The following is a 20,043-nucleotide window of genomic DNA, read 5'->3' on the forward strand; positions in this document are numbered from 1 at the left end:
AATTTTTCATGCTTTTAGGTCCCTATTTCTGACCTGGCCTTGTCACCATCTATACATCAGGTCATTTTTAACCAAAGACAAGGGGAAAATGGTAAGATGTGCATGTTAACAGAAGAGGGGAGCCAGGGTCGTTCACTCAGTCAAGAGGAGCAGGTGGGGAGGGTGAGTTAAGGAAGGGAGGGGTGGATGATAATTGGCTACCACAGCAATAAAGATTTGTCAACAGGGGCAGAGAGAGAGGAGGGAAGGAGGAGGGTGGAGAAAAAGGTGGCTTTGCTGACGGTCCCTAGTGTCCCCTTACAGCTGTTCTCAGCTGCAGAGTTCTGAAGCTCAGGTGGCCATGAGATCCCTAGAGACCCTCTTGGCACTCCTTTGACAAGGCTGATTTAAATGAACTCTATTCTTGGGAGAAGAAGGAAAAACTTACAGGTGTAAGAGTGATTTTCACAGCAGCCTTTTATCCAAAGCATCTTATCTGTAATGAACAACCCCCTCTAGTAACTAGGTGGCAAGAAGCACTTAAGCTTCCAGACAAAAAGGCTCTTTTAAAAACTGTCCTCTATAAAGACAACTGGAAAAGAGAATAGAGAGAATATTCAAAGTTAAGCTCAAGTTGAGAATAAATGCATCAGCACTGTGTCTAAGTTACTGGTAGCCAAGATGCCAAGAGAAACTAATGTGGGACTTGAAATGATTCACAGAGGGCAGGGCGCGGTGGCTCACGCCTGTAATCCCAGCACTTTGGGAGGCCGAGGTGGGCGGATCACGAGGTCAGGAGTTCAAGACCAGTCTGGCCAACATAGTGAAACCCCATCTCTACTAAAAATACAAAAAATTAGCCGGGTGTGGTGGTGTGTGCCTGTAATCCCAGCTACTTGGGAGGCTGAGGCAGGAGAATTGTGTGAACCCGGGAAGCGGAGGTTGCAGTGAACTGAGATTGTGCCTCTGCACTCCAGCCTGGGTAACAGAATGAGACTCCCTCTGGGAAAAAAAAAAAAAAAAAAAAAAGATTCACAGGAAAAAAAAGTATTTCATAGAGAAATCAATAGCAGAGCCTTTAAAATGTCATGGGCTGTGTCCATTTACCAGGGGAGCTCAATCACTCTTATGCAAAAATCTAAATTAACCTAATAGAGTTGTTCAGTTCTGACTGGTTGCTTTGCTATGTATATTGCTACAGAACTTTCCATCTCTGAATAAAAGATGGAAATAATTTTAAAGTATCCAATAAAAATACATATAGTGAACTTATGAGGTGCCAGGCACCTCTCTACGTATGTGTCAGCCCAGCAACCTCCAAGGCAGGTACTATCCTGTTCATGACGGGAAACAGAGGATCTGGGGCTTTATAAACATGTCCACAGTCTGTGGCTTGTGAGTGGCACAGCAGGACTCTAAGCCGGGTTGTCTGGCTTGACTCTTTGTTCTGAAGCCCTGTGCCCGCTGCTTGTGCTCTGGCACAGCTTGCCTGGCACTTTACCACTCCTTGTTTTCGTATCATTTTTTGGAAGTGGCTGCTGGGCTGTTCTCGGCACCACCTAGGAAGACTGTGAAAGCTCCTGGGGTCCCATCCTGCCCTCCCATGTGCTGCCACTTAGACATCTTCATTTCACCATCTACAATGTGAAGGGTTGGGATTCCTGTAACTGGAGAACTAGCAGAGCCCATCAATAGCATTGGGCTCTGCTAGTTCTTGGAAGCACTTGGAAGATTACACAAATGCTAGGCATAAAATAAATGTCAATAAAAACACGTGGCAAAAGGACTCGCAAAGTCAAGTCAGTGTCTTAGTCCATTTGCATTGCTATAAAAGAATACTTGAGGCTGGGTAATTTATAAAGACAAGAGGTTGATTTGGCTTATGTTTCTGGAGGCTGTACGATAAGCATGGTGCCAGCATCCACTTCTGGGAAGGGCTTCAGGGAGCTTTTACTTATGGTGGAAGGCAAAGGGGGAGCAGGTATGTCACATGGTGAGAGAGAGGAGACGCCAGGCTCTTTTTAACATCCTATGAACTTATTACCAAGGTGGGGCAGGGAGGACACCAAGCCATTTGTGAGGAATCTATCTCCATAACCCAAACACCTCTCACCAACCCCCACCTCCAACACTGGGAATCACATTTCAACATAAGATTTGGAGGGGACAAATATCCAAACTCTATCAGTCGGTTTGTCATGGGCACCAGTCTGCCATCATTAACTGATTCCTAATCATGACTTTGGGAAGATAAAGTGGCAAGGAACACAAACTTGACTGAGATAGCAGATTCTTGCAGTAATCCAAATCCTTGGGCCACATGAATTTTAAATATGACTGATAGAAATAGTTTGCCTCATTCTTTCAATAAATTATTGCTGAGAACATTTTATATGGCAGACACTAGTCTAGAGGCTGGGGACACCCTGGTGAACAGGACAGTCTCTACTCCCACAGAACTTACTAATGCAATTAGTACCCAGTTATAATTATGACAAATGCCACAAAGAAATATAGAACGAAAGACAGCATATACCCAGAGGACCTGGAGAGTGTGGGGGTGGGAGCAGGGGTGGGTTAGGAAAGGCTTCCTGAAGGAAGTGATGCCTAAGTGGAGACCTTAAGGATATGGAGGACTCAGCTAAGTGAGGAAGGGGTGGAGGGTGGTGTTGGTGGTACACAGTCTACTTAGCGCATGAGGACTTTCGGATAGGAGGAGCAAGGAGTACTGGAGAGCCTGAAGGAAGGTGTGTGTGACTGGTGTGTGGAGAGTGGGAGGAACAGGCAGTGAGACTGGTAAGGTAGATCATGCTATCCATGTACTCCATAGTGGGATTCTGTAAGCCTATTTGGAACTCAGGAAGTATGGAAGGGCAGTCAGCATGCTTCTAGAAGTCCCAGCTGTAGAACTCAAACATGCTGGCTAATTCTGTGGGCTCATCTGCAGGAAGCACACTTCTACATTTATAGTCCTAGACAGATGTGAAGTTCTTATTGTCCATCTACAAATGCTCACATTGTACCAACCATTTAATTACAGTAAGAAAAACCAGCCAGGTTGGTCAGTTGAATGAGGCAGGCAGGAATTGAAATGACACGTCTCCACCATTGCACCTGGCAGAATCATCTGATCCCTAACTTGAGAATTAAGCAATCATATCAGAGCCTCCTACTTCCACTACCACTGTCAGCTTCCTGTCCCAGTCTCAGAAAGGTAAAACCAGTAGAGCAGGTACGCGTACACCCAGCATTCAATAAAACAAACCTAGCATCTCACCTTGAAACCTCTAGCTTCTGCCTTTGTCCCCTTTGCAATCAGTCAAAATGAATTCATTCTCACATGGAAAGTAATGCTTCAACACTCCTTCTTGCATTCAGCAGATAATCTGTAGTTTAAAGACGATTTTTTTTCACAGAATTCCCAAGTGCTTTTATAAACAATAGTGAAACCCTTCCATGCCTCAGTAAGAAAAGCGTATTTTCATTTTACAGCTGAGGACAGGAGCCTGTTAAAGGTCCAGTGGGAGAAGGGACTAGGAAGGGCTCCTGATAGTCCCGGTGTTGTGAAACTCACTCATCCTTGAGGCTTCTCGTAAATATGACCAGAGGCACCGCCCACATTACTCACTCTGGGTTTTTAATACCAGTGTTTGATTGAAGCTTTCTTCCCTTCCTCCTACATTATTCCCTCAGAAGATTTTTAGAAACTGGAGGTTAAGGATTCAGCTGGGAGAATGCCCTTACGTCTTCTCAGACTGAATACTCCTAAGCTGGAGTCTGTTCCTGAGATAGCCTTTTGGTATGAAGAGAAAATGATATGATTACAAGACTGTACCCTTCCCTCCTACCTCCACTGCCCACTTTCAAATACCCCATTGTTAACATTGTACACTTTTGAAAGTAAAGCGAACACAGGGGAAACAACCTTTTCTCAAAAAGTGCCAGTCTCCCTTCAAATGTATTCTGTGATTTCCAATAAATCAACTCCCCCAAAATAATCCACTAGAAATCACTCCGACCCCCACATTCTAGCCTTTGGAACCAAAAGGACTTATCTAGCCTATGTGGTATCACTGGAATTGTCACTTTGAAAAGATTAGTCTTATGCTATATAAACATATGAGGCCCACGATGGAGAAGTGGTTAGGAATACAGATGCTGCGGTCAGACTTCCCAGGCTCTGCCATTTACTAGCTGTGTGATAGGCAAGTTTCTTAACTTCTTTATGACTTAGTTTACCCACCGGTAAAATGGAGATAACAGGTGGTGAGGAGAAATGGGATAATGCAGCAAAAACGTGTAACAAAGAGGAAACCCTCAATAAATGGTAAATATGATTATTGTTCCCCTAGTAGAAGTTGCCCCTGGAGGGCATGTCCTGCACTTACAAAAAGGCAGCTCCGTGAAGCAAATTCCCTGCTCCCACTTCCTAGAGCCCTAACAAGTAATATCTCTTTGAATACTTTGTCATGGGCTTTTTTTTTGTTTGTTTTTAGGACAAAGAGGCTTGAAATGAGACAAAGGAAAAACAAATACCAGAATTGCAAAGTTAACATTTTTATTGAACTGAAATTGGTGTAGAACAGGGGCCACCACAGCTGCTGAGCTCAGTAACAACTGAAATGCCCCTGTGACATTTTACCTTTGAGAGTCCTAACACGGTTTGCGTGGAACAGCTGAGAAACAGCATATATATAATTTAACACCTCAAAATAGTTTGAAATGAGCCTCACAGCCTTGTTCAATCTTCAGGTTACAAATAACATTGATAGCATCTTCTGTGGCCTTCAGTTAGTAGTGCCAGTTAATATCGTTTCCGAAAACTTTCCTCTCAAAGTGCTGGCTATAATTTTTTCTCCATCCAGTACATGTAAGAAAAGGATTTAGTAATACTTGGGCAAGTAATAAACTGTAGAACTTTAAAAGTAGTAAAGGCATATACCAAGCATACGTGACTCCACACATTTTCAGAAAGGCAGTGGACTGGCTAACGAGTTTCTGCCAAGTTTCAGAAGCAAAGAATGCACTAATGAAAAGGGTAAGGCATCCAAGCAGAGTGTCTGAACTGATGGACCATTTTTGTCTAAAACTAATTTCAACATCTTCCAATATGCAAGCAGGCATTTGTTTTACATAATAAGGTGAAACACTTTATAAGAGAAAACTCTAAAGCTTATAAGATCAATCAGAGAAAAAATTAATACTGAATTTTTATAATCAATGCATGGAGCAATGATATAAACTGACCATAACAATTTTGTGAGAACAAGTATAAAACATCCGTTACTACTTAAAGAGTTGAAAGTTAACCCCTCTAAAGTATTCAAAGTGGAATAAATAACAAGGTAGGAAATGCAATACCTATATATTTTAAAAAGCCCACATCTAGTTAATGTTCTCTTAGTTTGTTTTAAATCAGTTGTTCATTCAATCTGGAGTTGATTTAAGGATGTTGGTAAAAATCTTCAAAAGTCCTTCAAATCATTTTAGATGAAATGTGATAGAAAAAACTATACAACTCATTCTCTAATCTTGCTATTTTTTACACCATCCTTCCCAAAAAGAAAAGAAAAAAAAAAATTCTTCCACCAGAGTAACTGACATTAAGTGGCCACTATTCCTATAGTAATCATTTTTAAGAATCTAAAGGTCTTGCAGTAGGAGATGGAAAATGATTATAAATATTTTAATAGGCTCATGCCTCATCTTCAAAAGGGATGAAACTTGGATAATGGCAGATTCAGAGATTTATAACTTTCAAATTTACAACTAATAGACACACTTTTTGCAAGGATCTGTCCAACACATACAACTAACATATAAATTAAGGCTTTTACTGGTATGTGATCAGGTCTAAGGGTATGCAATGCTGGATTTCCATTTAGCATCTCCAGCTTTCATTGTTACCCAACTTGTAAACCAGATGTGCTGATGTACAGGGTAGGAGCTCCAATGGCTAACCATTCACCAACTGGAAGGCTTGTTTGTAAACAGGTTCTGAAATAAGAGTTGGCAGTGAAACAACTGAGGAGGTGCCTCAGATCATGCAAAGGGGAAAAGTGATTTGCACCTGCTTACATGATGGACATTAAAAAAAAAAAGCCAACAGTTGACCTTCAGTTCAACATTTCAAGATTTACAGACCTAAAAGTTTAGAGCTACATCCAAGTCAATGGTTCTCATACTTTAGCTTGCAAAAGTCACCTACAGGAAACCAGTGAAAATGCAGATACTTAGGCCCTATACCTAGAGATTCTAACTCAGGTGATCCACATGGTCCAAGCACCTTTTGCTTTTGAGAAACCTTGCTGATAGCAAATAGCAGCACACAGTCTTCGATTAAAAGGCCAAGATGTCCAAGAAATAACACCAATGAGTTCATTACCTATAGACAAACCCCTCATGAGACTCTATCATAATAATATGATGCCCGAATTTATCCCCAATTAAGCTTCCCTTTCCTTTTTTCAATTAAAAAGTTTGAAATAAATTAACGCTTAATAATGATTGTACCAATTCTGAGGTAAAAAAAGAGCACCAGGGATCTCAATGCTAAAAGAAACAGAATTCCTTAGGAGGTCTATGCTACATAGAAACAAAATTTCTGCGGTAATGTTATAGAGTGGTAGTGCAAAAGGGTCTTGTTTCAGTCTTTAGTCTGTATACTTCCGTATATTTTAGTATATTATCTAATCTTTCCAGTTAATGTTTTAGAAGAACCCCAAAGAGAAAAGTTAATCTACATGCTCTCTCAAGTTTTCTAGATAACCAACATTTTTCTGGTTTACAGTGATACACAACAAAGTTATTTATTTTTCTGGATGCTGGAGACAAACATCTTTATTAAAGACACTACCAAAATTTTGGCAAACATTTCAAAACAGATTTGTAAACATAATGCTTCCCTTTTGAACTGGCAGCACTTTGAAAAGACAATACAATAAGACAATACAACTTGAATCAACATTAGTTCAAAATCCTTGTATTTTTCGACCACATAACTTATGTTCCCACATGATAAAACAAGTGACAGTTTAAATCAACGTCAACAGATAAAATCCATGAAATGAAAGTTTGTGCTGTTTGATGAATCACAGTATGTTATGGTTAAATATATCCACTCTTTTTTATATTCCTGGCACCAGGATGAAAAAAAAAATCTTTAAATATACATCTTATGTAGGTAATAGCTTCTTTGCATATCTCTCTTCAAAAAATACTTTATAGCAGTATATAAATAGGTTACCTACATATTTAATTTTATAATTTTGTCCCAAAACTATAGATCTGTTTCATTTTCATGACATATCAATTTTTGCCCAACATTAATAAAGCTGACAAACTCGTTGAAATGGAAATGCTTTTGTCTTCCACAACAAAATTAGCAATTTGATAGAAAACAAAAACAAAAACAAAAAAACACCCTACAGTAACACTCGTCAGTTGTTTAACCTGAGCGTTTGGCCTACTAGGAGTAGCAGCTTTTTTTCCTTCATGCACGCTCACATCCACACCACCTCTGCACACATACAGATCGAGCACACACTTCCAGATGCTGGTAGGCCACAATATGCTTCCCATTGCTCTAATCAAGTGGGAAGCAGTGTAGCTAATGATTAACCACACTATGTACACAACTAGCAAACACCTTAAGGCAACCATTGCAATGGGGGGTTAACTTGCAGGGCGGATTTAATGTTCTAGATCAAGTCAGCCTGTATATACATATGTGTATGTGAATCTATACACATACACCTTTCTATTTTTTAACCCTCCAAGACAATGTTTATTTTTTTTAAATTTTGTGCAAATTTCTAAATATTCTACCATTTAAGGCAAAGAGTTTGCATTAAGAAAGGTCAGAAAATAGGCTTACGTTTATCCAAAAGCATTTCACCTTGCACATTACTGTTGTTGTTGTTTTTAAAACACATACAACTTTTAAGTGTGGACACTGGATCCCCAATATCTAAAAAATCATTTCTAATAACAAACACAAGTTTTCGAGGAAAAAAAACTGATTTGAAATATAGACAATGGATCCCCAATACCTAAAAAATTATTTCTATTAACAAACACAAGTCTTGGGGGTGGGGTGGTGGGGAGGACCAGAAAGAGCAGCTTCGAAATGCAGGGAAGCAAAGTAAAATGGAAAAGAAAAAGTAACTCAAGTTTACTAATACTGAAACTTTCAACAGCCAAAGTTTCACCTTTTTAGAATCTAGAGCAACTCATTTGGAATTTTAAATAAATAAGCTTAAGTTTATTCACATCTTCTGGTCCAAGCAGAGTTCTAGGGCCATGACTCTGCTTGCTGTTGGTCAAATTCACCTATTAGCCTTTTGATGTGAGCCAGCTTGTTATGAAGATATTCACATCTGTATTTCTCTTCATGGTAATTGGGACTAGACTGCAGATGATTAAAAAAAACAAAAACAAAAACAAAAACAAAACAGTGAGGAATGAGGTTGCAGAATTTACAACATTTTTCAACCACAGGTCAGAAAATCAACAGTGACGATACCTACCTGCTTTATCTTCTGATATTCTTGTAAGACTTCTTCATGAACATTCTATAAAATTAAATATTAGAAATCAGAAGAGAATAACTTCTTTTGTGTGTGGCAATACAAACAGCTAACATGCATTTAGCAAGAGTATAGGAAATGTTAACTGTGGGAATATAACTTGAAACAATCTTTATGGAAGGCAACTTGGCAACAGCTATCAAAATAGTCGATGCAAAATTGACTCAGCAATTCTACTTATCCTATGGACAAACTTGCCCCTCAGTGAATGACGCATATACAAGATTATTCACTATAGCGCCGTTTGTAAAGCAAAAGACAGTAAACAAAATTGAAATGTCCATCAATCTATACAAAGGATACTAAGAGGCCATTAAAACATGGGAAAGTGCTTTATGTACCGATATAAAAATATTCTCTAAGATGCATTATATTGTTTAGAGAAAAAAGGAAAGTGCTGAACAATATTGGACAGCTTGATACCATTTGTTTAAAAAAGAAAAAGAGAATAGTATTCTAAGAATTTCATTACTTGCAAGATGCTCATTTCTCCCCATTTTAATGAAACCAGTACAAATAATAATGTATCATAATTTAAGTTATTGGGACATAAAACAATGGTACATCTTACAAATGAAGAAACCTTAGATTCAGTTAAATATGGTATATATGTTGAAATTACTTGTGTATAAATGTACGTACATTTTATACCATGTGTACACACATGCACATACCACACACCTAAACACTTCCGAAAGAATACACTGGAAATCAGTAACAGTGATTTTCTGTGGGGGTTGGTGTGGGGGGGTCAGGGGCCTGGGGGGATAATAGCCTAATGTATGTACCAAGTACCAGGCATGGATTCAGGCACTTTACTCATGCTTACTTATGTTTATTCCTCACAACTCAATGATTATCCCATTTTATGGATGGGGAATTCAAGGCAAAAAGGCATTAAGTAACTTGCCCAAGGCCACACAAATGTTAACCACTCCTAACCAAGTAATCCTTGGAATTACATTCTAGTTTCAGTATAATTATATACATTGATAAATGACTATATAGAAAAAAATAAACCCCAAACCACCATATCACCAACCTCTTGCACCTCTGAACACCGATTCTTCTGGCACAGTCTCCTATAACTCTCACCAGCTTATTGAAAAAGATTAAGGCCCTCTAGTAGAAGATATAATGAATCTCTAGGACACAAATGCTCTCAGGCTGTTCATTGTTGTGGGAAAACTCATCCATTGTCTCCCGTAGGTTCCAGCCTGAACAGTGGTAGTGGGCTGGGACAGAGGCACCACTATACCATCTGTGTCCGTGAAGTGTGACAAAGTTATCTAGCCCACATGGGAGGGAAATACTCATTTCTATCAATCCCTTTGCTAAGAACTACAAAAACAATCAGGAGACAGGTGAGGCATCTCCTGCTCTTTGTCAGTGGTAGTAATATTACTACTTCAAGTAGGAAAGTGAAAACAGAGTGAGACTGGTTAACAAAGATCAGCCTTTGTAGCTAGAAGCACCAAACTTTTTTACTTAAACCCCAAATATCTGTGTATTAAGCCCTCTTTATTTCCTATATCTTCCCTATTCTATCTCAGACTGAGGTTTAAAGAAAAATACTTGAAATAGCACTGTTTTGGGATAGCACCAGACCTCTGAGCTGTAGTCTAAGTTGGCAGTGTAATTAATCAAATGTTTAGCTGAATCTCAAGATACAACTTTTTTTCCTATTTAGTTGTGTTTGGTATTTTTCTCAATATGTGATATGTTATAGTGGCACAAGGTTTTTTTCCACTGGTAGAAATACAGGTTTACTATGTTAATTTATTTTCAAGAACTATTTCAAATATTTAGTTTCCTAAAGCAGCAGTGAGGCTGGTCTGCAAGAGTACTTACTCTAAAGGCTACTGTGACGGCTGAGGTTGAGCAGGGCAGGGAAGGAAAGAAGGTAAAATATGAAAGTCAGTCCATCTAGTTACAAATCCATTTACCTGATACTCTTTTGAGCCTGGAGAAAGGCGCTTTCTTTGTGCATCTAGTTTGATAAATCTTCTAGCTACAGTCTCCATCCTGGCATGCAAAGCTCTGTACTCATCATACTCTGCATTGAAGTCATCCTTATAATTCTGGCGTTGCTCATAGGAGACAATAGCGATATATTTTCTAATAAGAAAAAAAGACAAATGGAGAGTAGCTATCCAATAAACATGATTACACAAGTCTGAGATTTAAACCAAATATTTAGAGATTAGATCCATGCATGTGTCACTAATGTTTAATGCCACTCTCCCACTGGTTGGCTGCTAGGTCACTCCTCCAAACATCTTCAGGTAAAATTATTACACAGAGTTTGAGAGCTTCAACGAAGGAGAGTAAATGTGGTAAAGACATGGTGGCAATGGAACTAAAATGCAACTAAGTAAAAAGAAAACCGTATTTACACAGATCTAGTCTCCTGAATCTTTCTCTATCCAAGATAATTCACTACCACACTAATGGTAGAAGCTAACCCATCTGTTACAAGTCACAGAGAGACAGAAGGACTCAATGGGTAATGTGAAACCAGGAGAATGTCATGCAGTCACTGAGTGCTGAAAGTCAAAGCTCTCTCTGGACCTACTGCTTTATGAGAGGCAGTCTGTTGCTTGGCCTTTCAGACATGCTGCCAGCAGACATCTTCAACAAGGTGCCTCAGGCTTGCTTCCTCTGTCCCTTTCCTCATATTTCTGACCAAGCAAATATATAAAGTACGAAAGGGAAATTACCAACCATTCTGTAAAATGAGGGTTAGACCAAAAAAAGGCATATTTCTCTAGTTCTTTTCAAACATTTAAATGTCATACTATGTTGAACAGAAGCCAGTGTTGTACTATTAGTCTAACTTACTTAATAAAATGCCATAAATCTGTGTTTTACTTTGGGATGTGAATTACTCTTAACTGGTAAGAGAAGACCATTTTCCTAGAGCATCGGTTTATTCAATAATAAATAAATTAAAACAGCATTTTATTATTAAACTTAGCATTACAGTATTACTTTTTTTTTTTTTTTTGAGATGGAGTCTTGCTCTGTCGCCCAGGCTGGAGGGCAGTGGTGCCATCTCAGCTCACTGCAACCTCTACCTCCTGGGCTCAACCAATTCTCATGCCTCAGCCTCCTGAGTAGCTGGGATTACAGGTGCATGCCACCACACCTGCTAAGTTTTGTATTTTTAGTAGAGACAGGGTTTTGTCATGTTGCCCAGTCTGGTCTTGAACCCCTCACCCCAAGTGATCCACCCACCTCAGCCTCCCAAAGTGCTAGGATTACAGGTATGAGCCACTGTGCCTGGCCTATTACAGTATTACTTATTTGTAGATCTGGGAACTGGGATCACATAAGGATCTGGCCTGGTTCTCTGCACTCTGTGTTCCTGTCATTAATGCAAAATTCCCTTGAGTTTTTGAAATAAAAATTGAGATTTCAAAGCAATTTCAGGCAGGTGGTAGCAGCTTCAGGATGCCCCTTGGGGATACACATATATTCTTCACTGCCATAAAATCTTGGAGTTCAGTCCTCTCCAAATGGTCTTATATAAGCCCATCAGTTCATTTAAATTGCTAATATCACAGATGCTTAGCAGGAAATGTGAGAAAAGTGATGCAGTGAGCAAACTTAGTGTCCTCATTAATATTTTTATTCATGCTGAGTTAGACAGTGTAGAGGTTTAATTTTCTAAGTGTAATTGAAACAGTGATAGTCCGCTGATGTAAAGCTGCCCTTCTGGTGTCTTAGCTATAAAAGGCACACTGCCAGCCAAGCAGTGAAGCAGTCCTTCCTGGGCACGGGCTGTATTGACTGTACACCAGAGGGAGCCCCGGGGTAAAAAGAGGTCCCTGGGGATAAGCATATATTAGCAACACAGCTAAACTGATCTTGAAACTCAGACTTAATTTGTTATATATTTATCGTGCTTTCTCAAAATCACACCTTCAGTATTTTATTTAATAATTTCCTTAGGGAAATTATTCAGTGACCACAATTGTGTGGTCAACAACTGTGTTGCTATTATAGAAGAAATTATTTGGTTACACTGGCATTTTTAAGAAAAAAGTTTCCCTACTTTTACAAAAAATTGTTGTAGTTCTACAGTTGGCTCTTTAGGTGGTGATGGAAAAAATTTTAATAAGTTTTGACAGCTTAACTACAAGTAAAAGTAGTCTTATTACATAAAAATTAGAAATATTTTGGTTAAGTATGAATTATTCAAAGGTTGATCATTTAGGTTTTATTTATTTATTTTTATTTATTTTTTTGAGATGGAGTCTTGCTCTGTCGCCCAGGCTGGAGTGCAGTGGCGCCATCTCGGCTCACTGCATCTTGGCTCACTGCAAGCTCCGCCTCCCGGGTTCATGCCATTCTCCTGCCTCAGCCTCCCGAGTAGCTGAGACCACAGGTGCCCGCCACCATGCCCGGCTAATTTTTTGTATTTTCAGTCGAGACGGGGTTTCACCATGTTAGCCAGGATGGTCTCAATCTCCTGACCTCATGACCACCTGCCTCGACCTCCCAAAGTGCTGGGATTACAGGTGTGAGCCATCGCGCCTAGCCTCGATCATTTAGGTTTTATAGTATATCCCTTTAGTTTGCTTATGAGGCAACTTAAGTTCTGTAGTTTTGGTAATTTTTCTGAAAATCCATGCTTTTTAACTATTTTTAGAAAATTTGCTACACGTAAATTGTGTTTATTTAAATAAATTAAGCAAACAATCACATAGTACTAGAAACATGACAAACATACAGAAGTGCACTGAGGCAGATTCAGGAACCATCCTTAGATAAGTAACCTGAAAAAAAAAAAAACCTTTTAAATATGGAATTAAGGCCAGGCTCACGCCTGTAATCCCAGCACTTTGTGAGGCTTGAGGTGGGTGGATCACCTGAGGTCAGGAGTTCGAGACTAGCCTGGCCAACATGGTGAAACCTCATCTCTACTAAAAATACAAAAAATTACCCGGGCATGGTAGTGGGCACCTGTAATCCCAGCAACTTGGGAGGCTCCACTTGAACCCTGGAGGTGGAGGTTGCAGTGAGCTGAGGTCGCACCATTGCACTCCAGCCTGGGCAACAAGAGCGAAATTCTGTCTCATAAACAAAAAAAGGAGGGATTAACTAATGAACTTGGCAAAACACAACAGTCTTGAATCCATGGGGAAAAGTTTAGCATTATTTTTTAGTTTCCCCACATGATTTTGTTATATATAATAAGTATATGTCACTATTATAAAAAAGAATTCAAAATCCATCAAAAAAGAACAAGAGCACTGCATTGGCAGTTGTTATTCAAGGGGGTTGACATTTAAAGACTTCTAAGGAGAAGTGGTTTGCAGTTAAAGAGGTGAACCCCCTTGGCAGCAGAGCCAGAGGCTGTCCTGGAAGCCTGGCTGCAGACAACGGACCCTTCCTGGGCCAACTAAGTGGTAGGTCATAGCTGCCTTTCAAGGCCCTCCTACAGAACTCTAAAACCATTACATACACTACCTCAGATGAGAGGGTACTCAGCAAGGTTTCTCAAGTTCCTGTTAGTTAAGAGATGATAACCAGCATTATGGTTTCATACTGTATCATTCCCCAATAAGTATAGCTTTCACACTACTGTTAAGCAGAAGTAACACATTTTAAATCTAAAATGATCTTTACTCTGGAAATGAAAAGGGCTAAACAACATAGTTTAACATTGTCCACCATGAGATGCTACTAATAGAAGAAGTGTTCAGACAGCCCAGATTCCATTTTCCCTTCTCATTCTAGCTATTTTGCACATCTGTTCAAAGCTATCCAAAGTCCGATTTGTTTGCTCTTTCCCTCTCCATTTTTCCAGGCTCCTGCAACTTAATTATTTTCTTCTTACAGAAACCTTTTATTCTGTAAAAAAGCTAGAATTATGTGTCCAAGTTATAATTTCTGTGATAACCAGTTACAAAAATGTCCCCAGCTCAGCATTTAGCAACTTGTCACAACAAGAAAACATTATAACCATTACTAAATTGAAATGATCAGATTTTACTCTTCTCTCCTCTAAAAATTAAATTGAGGGCAGAACTTTACTTAAATAAAAATCAGTCTATCTTAACACTTTGTATTATTATGTGCAGAGGTTCAAGCACTTTGTCAGCAATAAACCATCCCTTTGGGGAACCCAAGTGAATGACTGGGCATTGATAGACTGTCAGCTTTGAAGAGTCAGATCCCTAAAATCTTTCATAATCAAATGCTTAGCCAGGCCCCGGAACAAAGGACAGGCTTCTCTATAGTTAAAGGCCAATGAACACAACTCAGAGCGGAGGGAGGCACAACCTGCTCATGCAGACAAGGGTAGATTTGGGATGGGCAGGCTAAATGGCAGCCTTTCAATTGCAGAGGTGGCTCCAGGACTCTATTTCTGGAACTTCTTACTTTTCTGATTTGCAAATTATGGGAAAAGAACTTGCAAAGTTTCTAAAATTAAGTCGCTCTCTCCATTGGCAGACATATGAACTTACATTAAATAATCTGGGAGTTCGATTGCTGAAGGTTCCATGGAGGCAGTGCAATCCTCTTTAACTCCTACAAAGAAAAAAAACAAAATCAGAGCATTCATCAACCAGGAAGGTTATCAAATGCCTGTAATTCTAAAATAGATTAGAAACATCTGGAACACTTTTCCTCAAATTCTATTCTTCCATCTCAATAAGCAACAGTGAGCAAGGAATACAATTGAACACAAACAATAGAGGCCCTATGACCAGCGCCAGCAGAACCGACGCCAGGCATTTAAAGCGCCCTGGCTACTGCAGTGTCTGCACAATAAAGGAATTCCATCTTAACCCAAGGTCAATCTTCTATTCTTTCAACAACAGTTGTGGCATCTGCCCAGCAATTCAAAGACTGTGGTGGCAGATGCAGCCAGACAATGGGAGATACAAATTTTACATCAACATCTACTTTTCATGGGATTCAAACAAGGCGGATGAGACAATAGAGTCAGGTAGCAGACTGCTTTGGTCACTGTATTTTTATTGCCTCCCTTTTTTGTATGCAGACACTGGAATTGGGTAGAAAGTTTTCCCATTGGTTCAAAGTAATTTAAAATAAGGTATTATTGAATGTCGATTTATATTCCTGTAATCTCTAGCACTCATAACACTAAACAGATTTTTCTTTTTTTTAAGGACAAAAAAAGTGCTAAACATTATGGCTACACAGTGAAAGTATGTAAATCCCTCAGTATTCCATTTGCTTAAATGCACCATGTCCAGAGGATATTCTCTTTATTAGGGTAATTTTTTATCATTCTTTATTAGGGTAATTTTTTATCATTCAAAGTAGGGTTAAACTGATAACTCGAACCCTAATCATGCCCACTGGCAAAACATATAAAAGTGAATGTTAGATAATTTCTCGGTTTAGTATTCTAAAGGACAAAGTACCCTAAACAAATACAAATACATAGACTCTGAGTGCATGCTGCTCACCTATAAATATATTTGATTCATGCTTGGGTAAAAGAACATGCTTTTACAATAGCCTGAGTCTTAAAGAGAAAGGCATTAAGTGCAGGTCACCTGGCTTCCCTTCAGCCACAGACACCAGATAAATTCCAAAAAATGCAGGAGATGTAGATCTGGAGCTTTCCTAAATTTGTAATTATCCCAACTGGTTCTGAAAGTTACTATATCCTCAGTAAAGAATTCAAAGAGGCTAAGTGTGCTTCTCCAGGTCTCCAACTCTGAGAACACTTGAAACTCTGATGTAGATCTCAACATACTGAAATCCAGTTTTCCTGTCTCTAGCCTTTGACTCAGAAGCACCACCTGAGGGTGGAAAGTGTGGAGAGTGGAGTTTACCCAGTGGCTTATGAACTCTGAACATAGAGTTCTACTTCTTCATATCTATTCCTGACCTGACAAATTCAACTACAAGAGTGTTGAAGGAAAAAGGTTACACCTACCTTTTGTGCCATTACATAGTATTATATTGATTGAAATATTTAAACAGAAATGCTTTGACATGAAATGTATCCAATCTAGATCAAGAAAAGCACATATCATATCATATTCTACAGCGGCTTCTTTGGAAGTAACACTAAAAGAAAATAGAGCTTCTCTCATATGGCAAAGATGATCAATTAAATCTAAGGATTACAGACTTTCAGAATCATGAGCAAAATACAGAAAGACAACACTCCTTATAACTCTACTCATTAAAGTAATTTTTCCAAAGCCATATTTTCCTATGGAATTTTGCCTTAGTTATTCTGGGTTTAAAACTGGCAGCAATGCCAAATGGTGAACTTGGATCTTCTATGTGATGGCATGCAAGGCATTAAGTTTTAGAGGACATATTTTTTAAATAAGAAAAATCTAATTCTGTCAGTTTTTAACACTCAGTACATCTTAGGCAAGCAAGCTTTTCATGAATTAGCTTTATTTAGAGGTAAAGCTTTAAGTTTCTTTGGATCGCTAGGTATTTAGCATTTAAGCTCCTAAAGCTTGAAACGGTTAATTTTACAAATAACAATTGATGTTAGTTCACTAAAACAGGACTCTCAAAATTGGGGGGGGAAACCCCTAAACCTTAAGATCTATTAAGCGAACACCAGAACAGCCTTGCAAAAGACAAAGTGTCTTCACTCTAAATAAAGATGATGTTATGGATCTGCAAATGAAATTTTATCTTGGCCTGATTTATTAAAAAGTTGACATTTCCCCTGCGCTAATGTTAATTAAAGCAAGGGTGACCCTGTTTCATTGAGAAAGAAGGAAATGAATATTCTTATTGCAAACTGTGTCTGGTTAAATCAGTTCAAGAATGGCATATAATAGGTCATGTTGAGGCTGCGCAATATCATAACAGAGATGGAAAAGAATGTTAAAGGTCCACCTTCCAAAAAGGAGTCTCAAGTATGACAGTCATTTTTAAATGCCATTCTTATTAATATAAAAACCATGTTTAATATTTGGCCAAAAAGAGATGGAAAACAACTGCTGTAAAATGAAAAAAAAAAAAAAAAAAAAAAACCCTGCTCAAAAGCATGATTAATAATTAAATGAAACGTCATTTGCTAAATAAATTACTAATTATAAACTGTATAATTTCAAACTCATGATAGCATGCACTTCTGGTTCATCTAACATGTAGTCAGTACTTTTACAAAGGTAAAATACCTCCACTGGAATTTGGACTGGAGTTATTTAGCTTGGCAATTTCCTCTTCTCTCTTAAGATCTTCCTCCTTTTCCTCAATGGTCTCAATGTCGTGCTTTTTTATTTGGTCCTTTTCCTTATGTTTTTTAGACTTCTTTTTGGACTTTTTGTGAGACATTGAATGGTTTTCTTCCATAGGCTTTGGACACTTTAGTAGAACTGAACCAGGGGGTAGGGTTTCCAGAGAAGTCCTAGAGGTATATTTGTCTTGCTGGTCCTCATAGATACTATCGTTTTGACTAAAACTGTCAACAGGTAGGTCTTGAGTCCCCCGGCCTTCTGGAGTGCTAGGGGAGTTGGAGTTAGAATTTACAATCTGAGGAGGATGTGAGACGGGCAGGTGGGTTGAAGGCAGCGGTGGAGGGGTGGGAATGGCAGCAGCTGCAGGGGGCAGCGAGAGGCCTGCAGCAGATTTTTCACTGGTGGGATTCAAATGACCATTTAGTGTTGGTGGTACTCTGTTCGTCAGGTGAGATATTCGGGCTTTTTTATTCATTAAAGGATCAATAAACTCTGAATCCAAAAGCCGTTTCTAGGGGAGGGAAAAGGAAAAAAGTGAGCCAGTTTGCACTAAAATTAAATAAATTCAATACATGCATGGCTGGTTAAACAACTAAGTAACCTTACTTAATATTAATACTTAATATTACCAGGGTTGTGTTAACCTTTCTTCATGCTTAAGCAAAAACAAAAACAAACAAAAACAAACAAAAACTAAACCAGAACAACAACAACACAAAACCAAATGTGAAATAAATTTTCATGTTTAATGTCAAAAACCAGAATCTGGCAAATATTTCTCGAAGTGCTTACTGAATTCTTTCTAATCATACAGCTTTATCCTAAGTTCCAAGAGAGACTATGCTGATTTATGTGGATTATACCACTCAGGAGAGTATTAAACAGAGGCAGTCACCCTCCATTGCTGGCCATGGTTGACCTAGTTATATTAAATGAGAGGAGAAAGCAATTTGTACCATTTGACTCTGTGAGAACTAACACAGCTAGGTAAAGGGCAATAGCCTGCACTTATTTTAATCTTTAATGGGCTAAAATGCTCCAGTTAAGAATATTTTGGCTGTCATTTATCATTCTACCTGTCTTAGAGTGGGAACGACCAGCACTTTCAGAAGAGTTTCTCTAATTATCTCTATTACTGTTGAAATGCTATTTATTTTTTTTAACCCTTACATATCTCTTTACCAGATTGGAAGATAAGTCTTAATAATTGGTCCATTAAAATTAGGTGGAAGTATTTTTTTAAAACAATCAAGGTAATAGTAGCCTAATCTGTCAACAACAATAATAGTATTTAAGTTAAAAAGGAAATTTAGATAGTTGAAAACTACAAAATATAAATTCACATTTATGCTTAAATATAATGCTGTGGCTTGTATTCTGGCTTGAAAGAAAATAATGGTTAATCAACTCATTATTTTGTTTTCAATTTAACACCGTTTATTTGGCACCCAGCAAATAATCTGATCAGAGTAGAAGCAGTTTCATAATAGTTGGCATTAAAAGTGAGACTTCCACAGACATTGTATATATGCAAGGACAGACCTGCTTTTTTTCCTTTTTCTTTTTTGTTCTCTCTCTGTTCCTCAAAATAAGTTTCTAATATTTTTTTGATCTGTGAACGGCCGTTTGCCCAGGGCATGCTTAGTGTTCTCCACACATCTGTGGGCTTCTCACTAATTCTTGGGAGTAGGGTCCGGAGAGAGAGAGGGAGGACACTGTGTCAGCAGTACTGGGGTGGGGAGATCTGTCCCACTGTCTGTTAAAAGCACCCAGAACACTGAGAGAGTTCTGAGCCTGGCCAGTCAGCTGAGAAGCAGGCAGGCTTCACTGTAGTACTGCCTAGGACCTCTCACCTTTTTCTAGGATGAGCTGAATTTCTTGGGGAAAACTCTAAACTGGAGAAGAATCTGATTGGGAGTACTCTAATAAGGATCCAGTGGAAAAGAAAACATGGAAACATGCCATCATTTTTGTTTATTTGTTGATTGTAAATCCAATTTCCCCCAAAAACATTCTTCTGGAACATGTTGACAGACAAAATTAAATATCTTCAATTTTCCATATAATCTGATAATTGTATGGGACTGGGTAAGTCTTCTAGTTAGTGACCAAATTGGAAAGTAGATAATCTTACAACAAAACGTAAACTTTAAAAATGGAAAGCAAGGTAGACATTAAGTACTCGGACAAGCAGTGCTGTGTAGTGGAGAGAGTTCTGGGCTGGAAGCCAAGACCTAAATTCTAGGCTAAGCTCAGCCATAACCAGCTGGCTTTGG

At 38.7% G+C, this 20,043-nt stretch overlaps 1 protein-coding gene across 1 annotated transcript in view; it reads right to left on the reverse strand.

Annotated features, from left to right (window-relative positions):
* Positions 1-4,520: 4,520 nt before the first annotated feature.
* Positions 4,521-20,043, reverse strand: part of ELL2 (elongation factor for RNA polymerase II 2) — a 77,076-nt gene continuing 61,553 nt past the window's right edge. The window contains exons 8-12 of the mRNA XM_025388175.1: positions 17,708-18,278; positions 15,044-15,107; positions 10,514-10,685; positions 8,508-8,552; positions 4,521-8,389 (exon numbers count right to left, since the gene is read on the reverse strand). Of these exons, the coding sequence (XP_025243960.1) occupies positions 8,273-8,389; positions 8,508-8,552; positions 10,514-10,685; positions 15,044-15,107; positions 17,708-18,278 (969 nt within the window). The 3' untranslated portion in view covers positions 4,521-8,272. The remainder of the gene's footprint in view (positions 8,390-8,507; positions 8,553-10,513; positions 10,686-15,043; positions 15,108-17,707; positions 18,279-20,043) is intronic.

This window comes from Theropithecus gelada, chromosome 6 (genome assembly GCF_003255815.1).
Source record: "Theropithecus gelada isolate Dixy chromosome 6, Tgel_1.0, whole genome shotgun sequence".
Taxonomy (NCBI): domain Eukaryota; kingdom Metazoa; phylum Chordata; class Mammalia; order Primates; family Cercopithecidae; genus Theropithecus; species Theropithecus gelada.